The sequence below is a fragment of the Tinamus guttatus genome, unplaced genomic scaffold (genome assembly GCF_059628265.1).
Source record: "Tinamus guttatus ecotype Peru unplaced genomic scaffold, ASM5962826v1 Tinamus_guttatus_pri_ptg000433l, whole genome shotgun sequence".
NCBI classification, from domain to species: Eukaryota; Metazoa; Chordata; class Aves; order Tinamiformes; family Tinamidae; genus Tinamus; species Tinamus guttatus.
Genome location: NW_028288967.1, coordinates 214,699 through 230,773, shown reverse-complemented (window position 1 = coordinate 230,773; position 16,075 = coordinate 214,699). Strand labels below are relative to the sequence as shown.

Here is a 16,075-nt window from a genome sequence, read left to right as displayed (position 1 = left end):
CTGGCCTCTCTCCAGCAGCTCCACATCCCTCTTGTCCTGTGGAGCCCAGAACTGGACACAGTACTGCAGATGCAGCCGATGGGGGCAGTTGGGGTTTGCTGCACGCTCCCTGCCTGCATGGACCAGCCATCTCATGCATGCACCTGGCATGCACCACGCATGCACCTTGCATGCACCACTCGCTGCCCACTGCCCTCTGCATGGCCCCTGTGGTCCCACAGGGAGTGGGAACCACCACTTTTCCTGGTGAGAAGCCTCACGATGGGCTCTGAGCAAGCTTGAAAGTGCCCTGGGGCATCATCATCCCATGCAGGGTTTGTGCTCTGGGGGCCCTGCCCCTTGCAAGCCACCCCGCCACGCGGGGCCACCGTCACAGCAAGGGCCACCTGGCACAAGACGTGCTGGCCAGGGCTCTGCGCTGTCCCGAGGGGCTGGTGGAGGCAGGACTGGAACCTGTGGTTAAGCCTAATTCATGCAATTAACCCCTGCGCGGTGACAGGCTCCAGGGTGACGGAGAGGGGCAGTGTCTTCTCTGCTGGCAAGGAGCACAGCCCCAGGGGTTCCTTCCACGGCACCCCCTCTCCCCTGAACTGCTTCGTCCCCAATCTCCAAACGCATTTTTGCAAATTAAGCTCTGGCATGCCCCCCCCCGCCCTCCTCCTCCCCCCTTGGCGGTGTTTGGGGGTCACCTGTGACCCCTGGCAGATGGTGCGGGGACTCCCACCCCTTTCCCGGGAACTGTTGCAGCCGGCCATCTGTCAGGCAGCTCCAATCCCCGCGGCAGCGCCCGGCATCGCCGCCGCCTCCGCGACGGAGGAACCGGGACCCAGGGGCAAAACGGGAGCACCCGGGGCCGCCCGGAGCTGGGGGGTGCCCTGCCAGAGCCCAGGGTCCCAATCCGGGGTGCTGAGCACCAGGGGGTCCTTGTGTGCAATGGGATTCTTGTCTCCTGAGGGAGCTGGGACAGATGAGGAGCTCTGGTCCTCTCCGAAGCATCGTTTTCCAGGGAATCTGAGGGTTCTGGGGGAATACAGCCTAGAGAGAGGTATTTAATACAGTTATGGTGGTGGCCATCCTGGCTGGGCCATTGCCTTTGGCCAAGCTGTCCTGGAGCAAAGAGTAGGCAACGTTTGTCCCTTCTCTGTCATCCATCCTCTCTGATATGGGAAATTATGGTAAGGAGTCATTATTATCTGTATTATTATTAAGTTACTATTATATGCCATCCCCTTGGCCTCTGCCTCTCCTTCCTGCTGCCTGCTGGGCCTCTGGATTTGTCCCCCTGTGCCTGGCAGCTGCTGGGTCCCCCTTGCTAAGAAAGCACCTGGAGCCCGGAGCAGTTCCAGCACTGGGGATGGGGACACCTGGGAGGCCTGGGGGCCCCTGGAGAGAGCACAGCTGGGCTGGGATGGAGGAGGCATCCGCGGCAGCCCCTAATTTCCTTGTGACGGTCCCTGGGGAGGTGCTGCCATTGGGGTAGAGACTTGGAACCCAGCAGCTCTGCCAGCTCCCCTGAGCGGGGACATTCCTTGGGGAAGGGCCCGTTAGCAGCTCCTCAGGGCTTGGAGCTGAGACCCCAGGAGCTTGCAGAGCAGTTGGGCGCAGGGGTGAAGGGAGATGGGAGGACACAGGCCTCGTGTGCCGTCCTGGAGGGCTGAGTGGCACCGGTGACAGCACTGACCCTTGTGTAGGAGATGTCTTTGCCCTGCCTGCATCCTTGTCTCTCCAGTGTCCTCCTTGCTGTGACACATGACACGGTCCTGGGTGCTCTCAGCTACCACCTTCCCCAAACAGAGCCGACTGCCTAGTGATGGAACAGTCTGCATGGAAGGAGTAGGAAGGACAGAAGTCCGCACAGGGATTTCTCTGCATGCCTTTTCCCTTTCAGATATGGTTTAAGGGTCCTAGGATGTGTTGGGATTGTTATGGGGTGTGGAAGCAGGTGTCACTGCATGGGGGAAAAGGGACATGGGGAGTGTTGAGAGCTGCTCTCACTGCTGGTGGAAAGGAGCCGTCCCAATCTGTGTGTGTACATGCAAGTGCTCTTAAGGGAACATGTATGTATGTATGTGCGCATGCATGTCCCATGTGGCAGCATGCGTGAGCATGCAAGCGCGTGCAAATAGTGTGTGCACGCTTGTGTGTGTGACATGCATGCGTATACACGTGTGCAATTGTTCATACATGCATAGATTTGTGCATGGGGTAAAATATCTCAGAACAAGGTGCTCTTCCCCACAACACTCCCATCGTGGCACACGCGTGTGCAGGTAGTGCAGCCCTTTGGGGCACGCGGGGTCAAGAGGGGCTCTGGGTGAGGAAGGGGCTGCTGGAGCCCGGGCTGGCGGTGGGCTCTGAGCAGCAAGGCCACAAGCGCGGAGCCCGTCCGGCCGCGCTCCCGGTGCTGCCGTGAGCTGCAAGCACCACCTTGCGGCTGCGGGACCGGCCGGGCAGCAGCGCAGCCACCGCCGCGGGTTTGCGGCTCCCGGCCGCACGTTGCACAAGATTTTGCTCCGTTCCCTGCACGCATCCGCTCTGCAGGGAGCCAGAGGACATGAAGCAAAACCTGCTCCATCCCCAGGGCTGGATGTGGGCACCGCAGAACCCAAGGGGGTCCAATAGCTGCTGCTCTGGGAGAGGGACTGGGCAAAGCTGGCGCTTGTTTTCATCCTAATCATGGCACCAAAGGGGGCTTTTTGCCTTGGTAGTGCATATAGCAGGGGGCAGAGATGAGCAGTGGCTTTAAGATCTAGCAAGAGAATACATCTCCCTACAGGATTGATATTTATTTAGCATAGGAGTGCTGCTTTCCATCAGAAGTCCCTCAGTTCTCTCCGCTCTTCTGCTGTGGCTGGGGAATGCAATGCTGGGTGGCAACAAGAGGCGCTGGGACCGTTGCCTCCCTCCCTCCGCTGTGTCCTGGCCACGGCCACCACTGCTGTCCTGGCCAGCTCCCTCCAGTGCCTCACACGCACCAGGTCCTGCTGCGTGGTCATCTGCATCCCACGGCATGACCGGTCCTGCTGGGGCCACGGCCATGGTGCCCCATGTCCCCAAGCAGTGGGACACCGTGTGGCTGCAGCCACCCCACTTCCTCCCAGCCTCAGGGCGAGATCACGTAGGCAGTGGCGATGTAATTCCTGCCGTTTCCATACGTGGACTTGGTCCAGGTGTAGGTCTGGATGCTCAGGTGGTGGCCACCCAGGCTCAGGTGGCATCTGCGGGGACACAGCGCAAGCTGCAGTCTTCTCCATCTCCTCAACACTAGTTGCATCTCCCAACTTGCTGGCCTGCTCTCAGCTTCCCTGGACCTCCCCGTATGCAATCCCTGTGCTGAACCATTGCACTGTGCCCAAAGAGGCTGTGCTGAGCTCAGCATACAGAGACCAGGAGCAAAGTCCTAGTCCCTGGGCTCCTCCAGACACGCTGTGGGATCCCTGGATGGGGAATTGGCCAAGGGACACGCAGGGATGGACCAGAAGGGTTTGGTACTTACGCCCTTCCAGGCCGAGCGATGAAGCACAGAGAATAGAGGCCAAACTCAAACTCGGGGCTGGAGCCGATGAACGCAGAGCCCACCTCTTTGTAAAAGCCATCCCAGTTGAACTGCATCCCCAGCACATCGGGATAGGTGTTCCACTAGAGAATGGGAGAAAGAGGGATCAGCTCCTTGGTCTGCTTGGCTCGGGCTGGGTCAGAGCAGTGAAGTCAAGCAAAGCTCATCTGAAGTACAGCATCCTAATATCTTCTCCAAGGACATCCAACCTCAGGGAAATAGGTCGGGAACACATTTAGCTGGCCTGATGGGTTGTCAGACAGCGCTGGGACTCAGTGACAATCAGCTCTGCCTGGACCAGCTGAGCTGGTTGGTGTCTTACACAGTGCCTTTGGCTGGGTAGCCCAGTGGAGGCACTTACCGGCCCATCATAGCTGTAGCTGAAGTAGTCGACGAGGCCCTGTTTTTCGAGAAGGTAGAAGCGAATCCAATTGTGAAATCCAGACACTTTCCCTTTTTTCACTTCCCCTGAAGACAAATGAGACCATGAGATGAGCCTGGGACTCTCCATCCCCATGTGCTGATGTGGAAGAGACCCTAGATACCTCCCTCCACCCTTCCCAAAGCAGGGTATGCTCAGAAGGGGCTGCCACATCCCCCTAGACCAAGTGCTTGTGCTCAGTCTGGTCCCTGCTGATCAACAGCTCTCCAGTCCATCCAAGCACAGAGCAAGGCACCCAGTTGGGGTCTGTCCATCCCCGGGAGATGCATCTCCACAGCCTGAAGCTGCCGTGTTCCTCCAGTCCCATCGGGAGGCACTCGGCCTTGGGCTCTACCTGAGAAGACGTGCTCAAAGCCGCTGGAGTCCTGCTCGCCGTTGCCTCTGGAGTAGAGGCCGAACCACATCTCCTTCAAATCAGCAACGAACTCCTGCTCAGAGTCGTAGCGGTCTGGAGAAAAAGCAGGGTGAAGAGCCACGAGGCAAGGAGAGGGGAGCTGGGTCGTTGCTCCAAATGGGAGCTCTTGGGGAGGTGAAGGCTCTACCCACTAGCCCTTATCCCAGCCAGGTCCTCTCCTGTGGACTCAGTCCCTGTTCAATCAACCACGTCTGTGGGCAGCCCTGGAAAACCGGCCGCTGTGCCCTGCATCCTCCCACGTCATGTCCCAGCTCCAGGGGCACGTTTTATTTTGGGGACTTTTGTGACTTCCCTGCAGAGAGCATCTCTGGGGTTGTGAGGTGAGGAGTCTCCTAAGTACTGCAGGGAGAGCAATCCTCACCAGGGGATATTGGCCTGCTGCAGAGCTGGGGCAGAGCAGTGGCTACTCAGGGATGCTGGTGACTAGCCAACCCCTTCTCCTACTGATGGTCCACTCCTTCCAGCTTGCTCCACACTCACTTTTTTTGTGGAGGAAAGTGAAGAGCTTCTTCATGAGCTCAGTTTTCATCACCTCCTTGAGGAAGTTGTCCTGCTCCTTCAGCTCTTCTGCTGTGACATCCTCCTCCCTGCCCGTTGCCCTCTGGTAATTGTCCAGCAGTTTAATGAAGCTAGCATAGGTCGGCTTGGAGAAGAGCTTCTCATTGACATATTGGTAGAGCCTGGGAGAGAGGGCACCCTGTAGCCAGTGGAGGAGGGAAGGTTCCTTTTGGAAACCAACCCTGGCACCTGAGTGGCTGCAGTGGTCTCTGCCATCCTGCCTCCTTGCTCAGAAGCACCTTGCAAGGATGCCTGTGCCAACGCCAATGCCCATCACACTCACGGCTCGGGGGAATGGTCTTCCTGGTCTCCTGTCTGGTCCGGGGAAACCTGGTGCTGCGGGTTAAGGATGATGTCCGTTGGCTGGGCTTTGTTGTGATCCGCCTTGTAAAGCTGCTCCGAGATGTGCAGGAGGTCCTCGTCCGTGATGGCATCGTGGCTGCTGGAGAAACCTTCTGTGGGGAGAGGCAGAGGGGCCGTGTGAGCGGGCAGGAGGGCTGAGCCCCTTCCAGCCAAGGGGAAATGAGGGATGAATGAGGGAGAAATGAAGTCGCAGCCACTCTGAAGGACCTCAGCAAGGTGCCAGTGAGGCAGAGTGTCAGGACATGAGACCTGAGCGCTCAAGTTGACACACAGGAGGGTTAAGGGATGCAGGGACTGGTGGCAGCCTGAGACCAGAGGGCTGGGGACTACAGCAGGCACCACCCAACCTCCCAGCAGAGCCTGGGGTTGGGTTTGGCCATGGCATTTTGGCTGTGAGGACCAGGAGCTGAGCCAGGACACGTGCAGCCCCTGTCCCTGTGCTCTCTGTGCAGTCCTGATGGATTTCCAAGCCCTCCTGGAGCTTGGGGTTGACTGTGCTGAGTGTCCTGGTAGCCACGAGCAGAGCTGCAGGGATTGCAGTCTACCTGTCAGGACCTGGGGGCTGCCCATAGGGCCAACAACAGTGGGATTCCTCCAGAAGAAGCTGGGGTGACACAGGCAATATCATCCCCATCTTCCACACATGACAATATTCCCTGGAATACGTGTGTAGGGATTAGCCACCTCTCAATTTTGGATATCTTAGATGCCCAGGGACCAGGGGATGCCAATGCCAGTTCATTTCTGCCTCGGAAGGCTGCATCGCCACTGGGCCTGGCGCGATGAGATGGTGCTACCAGCAACCTGGCAAGTCGCGCTTGGGCTCTTGCTACACTGCGTGGCTTTGACACACGGTGGCCTCAAGTGAATGGAAACAGAGCGATACGGGTGTGCTCATAGCCAGGAACAGATGTGTGACAATCAGATGCTATCGATCCAGACGGGATGCGGTTCACAGAGGAATGAACAGCCCGGAGGCAGGCAGGGCGAAATGTGGGTTATTTATCACCCTCGATCAGAAAGACAAGAGACTCACCATTTCTGAGTGTGTGCTCTGCCCCTTCGGCCCATTCTCCACCTATATGGACACAGAGAAAAGACAGAAAATAAGCTCCTGGTGATAGAAGCATCATGTGGGGAAGGGGCTGCTGGACAGCCACATGTGGGAGTCCAGGCTGTTCTTTAGGAGTCATCACAGGCCACATTTACCTGTCCAGGTATGTTTGTGCACCCACCTGTGCGCAGTAGCCCATGTAGGTTTATGTGTGCATGCATATACGTGACAACATAGGTGGATATACATGTGTGTACGTATGCACGGTGGCATGGGCAAGCATGACCCCTTGTAGAGCATCCCCCATGGAGATGCTCACCTGGGCTGCAGTAGGTATAGTAGTCCTCGCAGCAGCTGTGGTACCTCTCGCACTCGGCGTTGCAGTGGCACTCATCCTCCCCGTTGTAGGGCTCCTCGCAGCGCCCCTGGCAGGAGTCAGGGGCTGTGTACAGATCTTGGGGACAGAGAAACAGCGCTGTGGTCTGCAGCATGGAGCAACAGCCCTGCCTTGTCCAGCCGAGGACCTGGGAGCTTCTCTTCCTCAAGTAATCACTGCCCAATCTGCCCCAGTGTGTCTGGGTCCTGCCTCAGAGCATGAAGCAGGGAATAGTTGTGACCAAGGTCCTACAAGAGGTGTCTGCGACTGAGACAACACGCTCCAGGTCAGCCAGGACCCAAGACCTTGGAGCAGGGTGTACAGGAGCTCAGCTGGGATGAACTTTCTGGGGTTTCCAACTGCCTCCTGTGCCCAACCAGCATCAACACCGCCATCCCCATGTGAGTTGGGGTATCACAGCTAGTGGAAGCTCTCATTGCAGGTCTGGTGGTCAGCGGAGGCCCACAGATGAGTGGGGATGCTCAGGGATCATCTCCTGCTCTGGAGCTCAATCTCACCCCACTCAGTCCTGTTCTCATCCCACTCAGTCCTGCCTGTGCTTGGGTGGTGACCAGGCATCACTGACGCTTTGATCCCTTCGTGGGGGACACACAAGGACCAAGCTCCTACCTTGGGTCTATTTGGGATACCTTGGCTCTGGCTGAACTTTGTCAGCATTTGGGGGTGGCATTTTGGTGGGCAGCAGTTGAATCCTCACAGCCCTCCTTGGACCACACATCCATGTGGGTCTCATCTTCAGCCACAAATATCCACTATGTGACAGACCTTCACAGGCCACTTTACACAAGGAAACACATTCTTTACTCACCACCCTTTAAATGCCAGGCTTGGCATGAACAGGAGTCCCCACAGTCACCCCCAGGGCCCAGCAGTCACAGGGTCAGAGGAGAACTGCCACATTCCAAACACCCTTATTTGCAAACCAACTGTCAGTCTTTCTGCAATCCTGGGAGAACTGGGACCTCTTTCATGAGTTATTTCTATGATAAATGTGTCATCCAGTGTGTGATTTATTGCACATGGGGCAAAGTTAAAAAAAAAAATGCAGCCACTCAAGCTGTGCTTTGAATAATGCAAGTACCAAGTCTCAGAAGGATGATGGACACCTACTGTCAGGCTAAGAGGGACTGTGGTGGATCAAGAGACAGCCAGAAGTGTGTGCTTAGGAAAGTGCCTTTGCTTCCCTGCTACCCATCACTTAATTTAGGCTCCAAAGCAATTTCTGATGCAAGGAATGAGACATGAGGTAACCTGGGAATGGCCTTTCTGGTATCCCTTTTGCTCCAACCAGGAAGCTAATCGTTTCTGAGGACGTGCTGGGAAGCTGTGTCTCAAATAAGCTACCTGTAAAGCAGTCGCTGGAGGAGAAGGTGTTGCGTTTTCTAGCAAACCTGCAATCAAGTAACATCTTAAAAGCCATCTGGGGAGCAACAATTCCCAGGTGTCCTTCCTTTAACTCCAGCAGCCAAAACATGCCCAGAGGGCAAAATCCTGATACAGCAGCTGAGAAGAGCAGGGGTCAGATCTTCAAGTGTCATACTTCAGTGGTTTCTCTCTATACCTGTGTCTCTAGTTCTGCAGTCTTCTGCTTTACCTGAATTATTGTGGGTTTTAGAGTTGCAGAATCCTTGGGGTAGAACCTCTAGGATCTACCCTGGCCTTGTCAGAGGCCGTGGAGCAGAACAGTAAGACCTGGAGCTCTGATGGGGTTGACATCTAGAATCCCTATCCCTACAATTGTGGATTGTATCCCATTTGCTCCCAAAACAGACGTCACAGCTCATTCTGAATCATGTATCCAGGCTTGTTTTCCAGCAGCAGTCCCATAGGGATTTTGCAAGGCAGGAACTGCTAACACACAAGTCACTGCTGAGATGTTCCTGGTCCTGGGGCACATGTTACCAGAGCAAGTCCCAACGAAGCAACCTTATGGGGTTGGGAATGACTCAGTCTGCACTGGGAGTCTTGCAGAATCACTGGAGGAGCAAGCTCAGCACCGACCCATTTCCTGCCTGGTCTCTAGGGCAATAAGAGAGCAGCAAGGTGACAAGTCTTCTCCCTGCATGGGGACGATAAGCAGGGCATGGGGGACAAATGGTGGGCGCTTGCTCCACTGTTGCACAGTCAGCCTTTTGGACATGAGCCTACTTATGGCAAGACAGCTGAAGAGTGGTCACCTGCTTCTCTCCATGGTTAAGGCAGAGGAGCTGCTGGAGCTTTTGGAAGGGTAGAGCTGATGGAAGAGCTGGCAATGATGAGGATGGTGGCCAGAACAGAAGGACGCGACCAACACGGACAGCAACTGTGTGCACCTGAACTTATTTGTATGCAAAGCTGCTGCCCTGGAGACAGGGGTGGATTTGGATGGTGGCAGCTAAGATCATCCTCCTACCCTGTCCTCTGACCGATCACTTGTTCCCTGACCAGAGCCAGGCATTCTACCCTCCAAGGCCTTTTCCCAGCAGAAATGAGACCCTTCTTCAGCCAAATCCATCCCTCCTTGAAAAGAGCTTTTGTACAAGAACAAACTCATTTTCATTTCTGCCAGACATTTTGAATGTGGAAATGTGGACCATATCCTGAATGGTTCCAGTCACTGAGGTGTGAGGCAGTTTCGGAGATGTGACAAAGCCTTCCCAGAAGCTGTCAGACTTGCTTTATACATGGAAATGAGCTATGGTTTGTGTTAGAATAGCATCCACAAGTCCCAGCCTGACACGAGACACCACTGTGTTGTGCACTGCACAGACACAAACCAAAGAAATCAGCTTTACCTCTAAGAGGACTCACCTGAAGGACAAATTAACTTTCAACAAAAGAGCCATTCACAGAATCCCAGAATGGTTGAGGTTGGAAGGGACCTCTAGAGATCACCTAGTCCAACCCCTGCTCCAGCAAGGACACCGGGTGGCATCCAGGTGGGATTGAAGATCTCCAGAGAAGGAGACTCCACAGCCTCTCTGGGCAGCCTGTGCCAGGGCTCTGGCACCCTCCCACCAAAGAAGTTCTTCCTCACATGGACATGGAACTTCCTGTGTTTTAATTCACACCCATTACCCCCTCTCCTGTCACTGGCCACCACTGAGAAGAGCTTGGCCGCATCCTCCCTACACTCTCCCCTCAGGATTTGCTCATGTTGATCAGATCCCCTCTCAGCCTTCTCTGCTCCACACTAAACAGGCCCAGCTCGCTTAGTCTTTCCTCCTAAGATAGATGTTCGAGTTGCTTAATCATCTTCATTGCTCTACAGTAGACCCTCTCCAGAAGCTCCACATCCCTCTTGTCCTGGGAAGCCCAGAATTGTTCCCAATGCTACAGATGCGACCCCACCAAAGCTGAATAGAGGGGCAGGATCTCCTCCCTTGACCTACTGACAACACTGCTCCTGATGTAGGTTGATGGTCCCAGCTTTCTAATTACACATTCCTGTCTTTGTCAGATCTCTCTGAAATCATATACAACCCTGACTCCAAGTTGTCTGTGAGATGACTGGGCAAAATCTCCCACCATGCAGCCTAGGATAAGGGAAGTTGCAACCACCCCATCCACAGCAGAGCCCGTTGTAGTCAGAGGATGCCCTCCACCATGAAAATATCCCTCACCTTTTCTCTGCTAAGCTCTGCTGGATCCAGCCTCACCAGGGAATAGTCATTCCAGGGGCTCTGAGGTCCCAGTTTGAGGTAGTGCCCTCAGCACTGTCTACTTCCAACCCATCATTATCCCCTTCCCCACCAGATGCACCAGCTGTTTCGACCTCGCTGATGAAGCAAAACTCTGTTACTCACTGCCAGACACGCAGCCCAAGGCTATGCCCGCTCCGACGAGGAGGATCCAGGTCTTCATCGTTCCAGATATGGCAAGCTCGATTTTCAAAGTGTCCTGAAGGGAGGGCTGGGAATGCCAACACTCCCCAGCGCTCCCTGCTATATGTGGATCCACTCCAGGTGAGGAGGAAGAGGAGGGGAGTCCAACTGTGGCGTCACCAGCTGTACGTGGATCCCCTCCAAGCGAAGAGGAAGAGGAGGGGAGCCTGAACTGTGGTGTCATCAAGTAATTCACAGACAGGCTGCACCCAAACCTTGCCAAAACTCATCATGTGCCTGTCTTAATTACAGAGTGGGAGGAGGGCTGGTAATTCCAGCTCCTGGTATTGCTCCACCGCACACACCTCCCCAGGACAGAGCCTTGCCAGTGGCTGTGGAGCAAAGGGAAAGCTTTTCCATGGGCTCCGTGCCTACCCAGAGCCCAGCGCGTCCACGACGGATGAGGTTAGTGCCAGGCCTTGGCCCCCAACATGTGCCCCTTTCTGTCTCCTGGTGGGTAGAAGATAACCAACCCTTCCTCTCCAACTGCTGTCTGTTGAGACGGTGCTTTCCTTGGGATACTGACTGGCTTTGGCTGAGGCTTCCAAGGATTCCCGCAGCACAAGGAAACCCTGAGGAACGGTGCTGCGAGCCACACTTTAGCACCAGTGCTGCTCCATGAGCAGGAAAGCTTTGTGGCCTCTCTGAGTGATGCCCTGGGTCCTGAGACAACCTCACAGACTGTTCTTCTCCACCCCGCCTTTCTCCATGGCCCTGGATAACACTAAGAAGGTGGACAGCTTGTGTCTGCCTTGGTCACCAGCATCTTCCCAGAAGCAGAACAAACCCAAGCTCCATTCAGCGGTACCACCTTCCTTTCAGAGTTTAATTTTAAAACTGCCATTTTCCCTGTTTGTTGTTGGGAAAGCATCCCACCAAAGCAAGCAGATAAACTTTGGAGCTGGGCAAACAACTGGGGTGAGCAGGAGCTTTGGCCAGTTTTGCCACTGGAGGATAGTGACAGGGAAGTCCCCAAGACCCCAGCCAGGCTGCAATCCACTCACCAGGCAGGGAGAACAGCATTCCTGTCTGCAAGAATCGCCCTTCCTCATCTTTCCAGTTGAATAATAAATGCACCAACAGTGTGTGCTAGTGTCAGATCACTCCCTGTCCATCTGTGCCCCAAGAATAGGCTTCTGCTCTGCACAGGATAACTGGCCTTCAGCCACCACCCAAAGAAAGTGGAGGCAATTTATAACTTTCACTAGCAGAGCAAATAACAACCACCTGTGATCTATCCTGCCAACACAGCAGTATTGCAACAGCCTTAATACCACGGGATGAGTTAGCTGGCACAGACTAAGTTTTTGACATAGGGAGAACGAGGTTTGGCTTCCTTCTCACTCCTCTGTCATTTCCTACTCTCCACCCTGAGTCGGTGAACCCACTGACCTGTCATCCCCAAGAGACATCTTGTTTGCTCCTTCACCTTGGTGTCACCTGATGCTCATCATTGAGCTCATCGCCTGATGCACCCCATGTGTGAATGATCCAGGATGGTCTCCCACTGTCAGGGATCTCCTTTTGGCTATTTTCAGCTTGGGACTCATTTACCACCAGCCTGAGACATGTACACACTGTGTTTGCTCTGCTCAGTTTAACTGAGACTGTTCAGGACTTACAGAACATCTGAGAAGGAGATTTGGGGAAACAGGAAAAAGAAAGCAGCCATTTAGGGCTGCAAGAATCCATGTAAAAGCAGTATCAATCCCCATACTGCATGTAAGGCAGCTTCTCCCCAAATCCACACACTCTGTTGGCAGTGAGGAGCTCACATCAGTGGAGATGGACAGTACTTGCTCCCCAGGACAATGTTGAAACCCTCGTGTCTGTTAAAGGTCTCAACACATCCCTGAGATGCTTGGAGAGAGGAAGGTGAAGGAGCGGGTCCTGCAGCTCCTGGGCTGCCCGCTGTGGTTGAGCACACACATGGGAGTCCATCACCAGACATCTCCCTTTGGCCTGCGGCTGAAGGAGAGCACGTGCTGCAGCAAGGAGAACGTTCAGCCTTGCACTTCGCCTTCTCCCTGGGTAATCAGTCTGATTATCCCCACAACACACTCAACCCTATAGGAGCCTCATTAGATTTTTGACCTGTTCTTGAGGCATGGTGGACCTTTCCCGAGTTGGGTCTTGGTCCATGCCGCTGGCCCTACATACAAGAGATTCAGTCATTGCTTTGGACACCCTGCAGAAACCCAAAGGGGCATCGTTCAGTCACCCCACAAGGACTCCGGGGTAGAAGATTTGCCTGAGGGCCTCTAGGAATGGCACCTCCCTGGAAGTGTAGATGTGGGACCTATTGCTCCTATTGTAGAAAGTTGCTTCCTTGGCACCACAGCCAAGGAGGATTCTGCTCATCTCAGGCTTAACCTGGAGCATCAGCTCTGCTAGCAAGGAGGTAAAAACTGCCTATTTGTTCTCGTTTCTCAGCTGCACCCTCCCAAAGTTGGCTCCTCGTGGAGGTGTGAGCATTCCCCACTTGCTCATGGGTTCCTTGCACACTCCCATGGTACGGCACGTCTCTTTCTCCACCAACGAGCTGTGCCATGAACCGCTGCCAACCCCAGGTTCCTGGGAACATCCTGCTTTTTCACGCCTGCTCTCACGGTCTGGGGACAAGCAGACTTTGCTGCGCCATGGTCTGGTGTCAGTCACTGAGGACAGGAAAAGGACAATGTCACTGGTTGCTGGCTGTTACCAAACCCTGTTACCCTAACTCTTTCAGGGCGCTCGCCCATGAGGGGTGTTGCAGAATGGTGGTGAGTCAGGGGCTGGGTCTGTGTCACTCTTCCTGTCATGCTGAGGCTCAGAAAGAAGAAGATAATTGCCCAAACACACACCACGTCAACAGCAAAGAACCCCAGCTCCCAGGATGGGGCACATGGTGGATGTAGGATCAAAACCCAAAGTCCAAGCAGCCAAGATCCTCTCCTAGCAGGCTCTGTCCGCACGTGTGCTCCTGATTCCAATAACAACATCATTAGCCCTCACACCTTGCACTACAGCCCTGTCCAGACCTGACTCTTCCCATGATTCTGATCTGAAGTGATTTTGATCTGAAACCAGATGCAGCCTCTTGTTTTCTCCTAGTCCCATGTTCTCTATGGGCAGGGCTGCCTGAAACTGAGCTTCAGCCTTGCCTCTTCCTGGCATCCTCCTGTCTGGATCCTGCTGGATTTGCTGCCCTTCACCATAATATTTCTCCAGAGCTTCTCACACCCTTAGGACCTCCTAGGGCTCCTGGAGCTCCGTGGGAATTGCTGGCAGGGCCTGTACCTACAAGCTTGTGCTCCTGGGAAGAATGCAGATTTCGGACTACGGAGGGTGGGCAAGAGAGGGTGGGATACTGGCAGTGAGAGACACTCAGGGCTCATAAGGGGTTAAACAGAGTGGGTTTAATTCAGGATTATACTGCAAATTTCATGGGGAGCCCCAGGACCAGTGCAGAGGGGTCTCCCATGGGAGGCTACACGTTGGACACGACTTGTTGTTCCTAAGGACCCATTAAACCTGCCAGAACCGTTTCCTTATCTCAGCTGTGCTAACCTTGGGTAGCTTCTGCCTGGGAAGCAGCTAGAGGGTGTTGACAGAATGGAATATTCCTGCTGGGAGGTGGTAGGTGAGCAGTTTCACACATTGGGGATGCCAGCTCTGCCAGCCGCTGACTCCTCACCAGACCTTCTGCAGGTGTTTGCACTGCAGGAGGACACGGGCACGATCCCGTGCATGGGCTGCATGTGCAGTGCTGCCCATACGGCACCTCTGCAGGGAGCTCTTTACAGCCTGGATAGGGAAAAATAGCCAAGACTCAGCTTTTCCACTTGAGCAGGGATTTCTCCAGCCAAGACGGATGACTGGGCCAGAATCCTGTCTGCAGTCGAGGAAGAGAAAAGCCCCTGGACGTGTCCATCTATGCAGGCAGCCAGCGAGCCCAGCGCCAGCAAACCTATGGACTGAGGGTAATCTGGAGGCCTACAAACATATGGAAAAAGAAAATGCAACTCCGATTTAACCCTTCCTTCCCCACCAATGAGCTCCTTCCTTTCGGGGCTGTTTTGAGGGAAAACCCAACCCCTCGGAATGTGACAGGGAGTTTTGGGCTGCCCCATTAGGGCCTAGATCCCAAGGGATCTGGCACTGCCTCTCTCTTTTGCCCTGGAGAAGGACACACCGTTATCTCCTGAGAGTTTGCTTTGCTCCCCCATCCCTGCGGGTGCTCTGCAATGTCCTGCGAGGCTGACGGGGCTCAGCTGATGTGATGGGAAGCGGTGGCAGCTTCTTCCGTACACGTGGAGCGGGGACATGGCAAGCGCCGACACCAGGGCCAAGACCCAGCGGAGTTTTCAGATGAGCTGGTTGGGTTGCGGGGCTCCCAAATGGGGCTGGTGGATGAGCACCTTGCCCCTTACCCTGTCACCATCATGCGACTAGGTCGTTTAAAGCACGCTCAGAACACCTACCTTAGCTGCAGTCCTGCACATTGACACCATCCCCACCGCTCAGTTGGGTCTGCCAGGGTTTGGCATCATGTCTTTGCCCAATAGCTGACTAGGAAGCATTGGCTGAGACCAGGGGTTCCTACTGTGCAGTGGTTGCGTCCAGGTGTATCATGTTTTGGGGGTTTGAGCAAGGCTACCTGATGTCTCAAGTGAGGCACCGATCTGTGGCCAGAAGATGCCCTACCATAGGCTGAGAGCATCTGCCAGGCTCCAGGGAGATGTTTAGGGGCAGCAATCTTCCCTGAAACCGAAATTTGAGGACCTCTCTGAGCAACTACATCTGCTCTGTGCACATCCAGAGATCTTCTGGAGCAAGGGATGGGAGTCCTCATCTCTTGGGTCTTTTGGATCTGCCACTGGGAGCTAAGAGCCCTTTGAACGTATACTCCTGATCTTCTGCTTGTGCTTTTGGGAAGGGTCGGGCCCAGCTTGGGCCCAAGCAGTGCAAAGGAGGTTGCCCTGCTGCTCTCCTTCCTGCTAACACCAGGTCATGGTGCCCACAGAGACAACCAGGCCACACTCCATCCTGGATGCGGAGAGCGCCCGGAAGGGATAATGGCCCATCCTGGCCATCCCCGGCTGCAAACCAGGACAATCATCAGGTCACAGGCTCCATCCCAAAGAGCCATCGCAGCACTTTTCCACTATGGATACTGTCCTGGCTCCATGCCCTGTACCCCCGCTGTGGGTGGTGGTCTTGCCCCCATCCATGGGGAGAAACTGAAGCATGGGCAACGGTGACATTAGCTCGTGGGGGCTGCCCTGTCCCCAGGGCCAGGGACTTTGCCCACTGTCACCACACCAAGCTGTCCAGCCACTGATCCCCTGGGTGGTCACAGCTCCCAAAGCACAAGTGCGACCTCATCCTGCATGTCCCGATGGAGCCAGATCTGCCCACCGGGAAGCCCTGGTTAAGCCCCCACCA

At 54.9% G+C, this 16,075-nt stretch overlaps 1 protein-coding gene across 2 annotated transcripts; it reads right to left on the bottom strand.

Annotated features, from left to right (window-relative positions):
* Positions 1–3,103: 3,103 nt before the first annotated feature.
* ENDOU (endonuclease, poly(U) specific) lies at positions 3,104–10,631 on the bottom strand. Of its 2 annotated transcripts, none has more exons than XM_088531773.1 (8): positions 10,583–10,631; positions 6,675–6,842; positions 5,255–5,426; positions 4,894–5,093; positions 4,333–4,446; positions 3,918–4,024; positions 3,497–3,639; positions 3,104–3,218 (listed from the first exon to the last, which is right to left on the bottom strand). In XM_088531773.1, the coding sequence occupies exons 1-8, from the start codon at positions 10,626–10,628 to the stop codon at positions 3,104–3,106; spliced, it is 1,065 nt and encodes a 354-aa protein (XP_088387899.1). In that variant the 5' UTR covers positions 10,629–10,631. The 2 variants fall into 2 exon arrangements, with proteins under 2 accessions (XP_088387899.1, XP_088387897.1); XM_088531771.1 differs by having other exon boundaries at positions 10,571–10,628.
* Positions 10,632–16,075: the final 5,444 nt, after the last annotated feature.

Coding starts and splice junctions, on each gene's coding strand:
- ENDOU (XM_088531771.1), bottom strand. CDS start 10,628: ATGAAGACCTGGATCCTCCTCGTCGGAGCGGGCATAGCCTTGGGCTGC. Junction 4,447..4,893: donor CACTTTCCTCCACAAAAAAA/GTGAGTGTGGAG, acceptor CTTTTTCTCCAG/ACCGCTACGACTCTGAGCAG. Junction 3,219..3,496: donor ATCGCTCGGCCTGGAAGGGC/GTAAGTACCAAA, acceptor GTGTCCCCGCAG/ATGCCACCTGAGCCTGGGTG.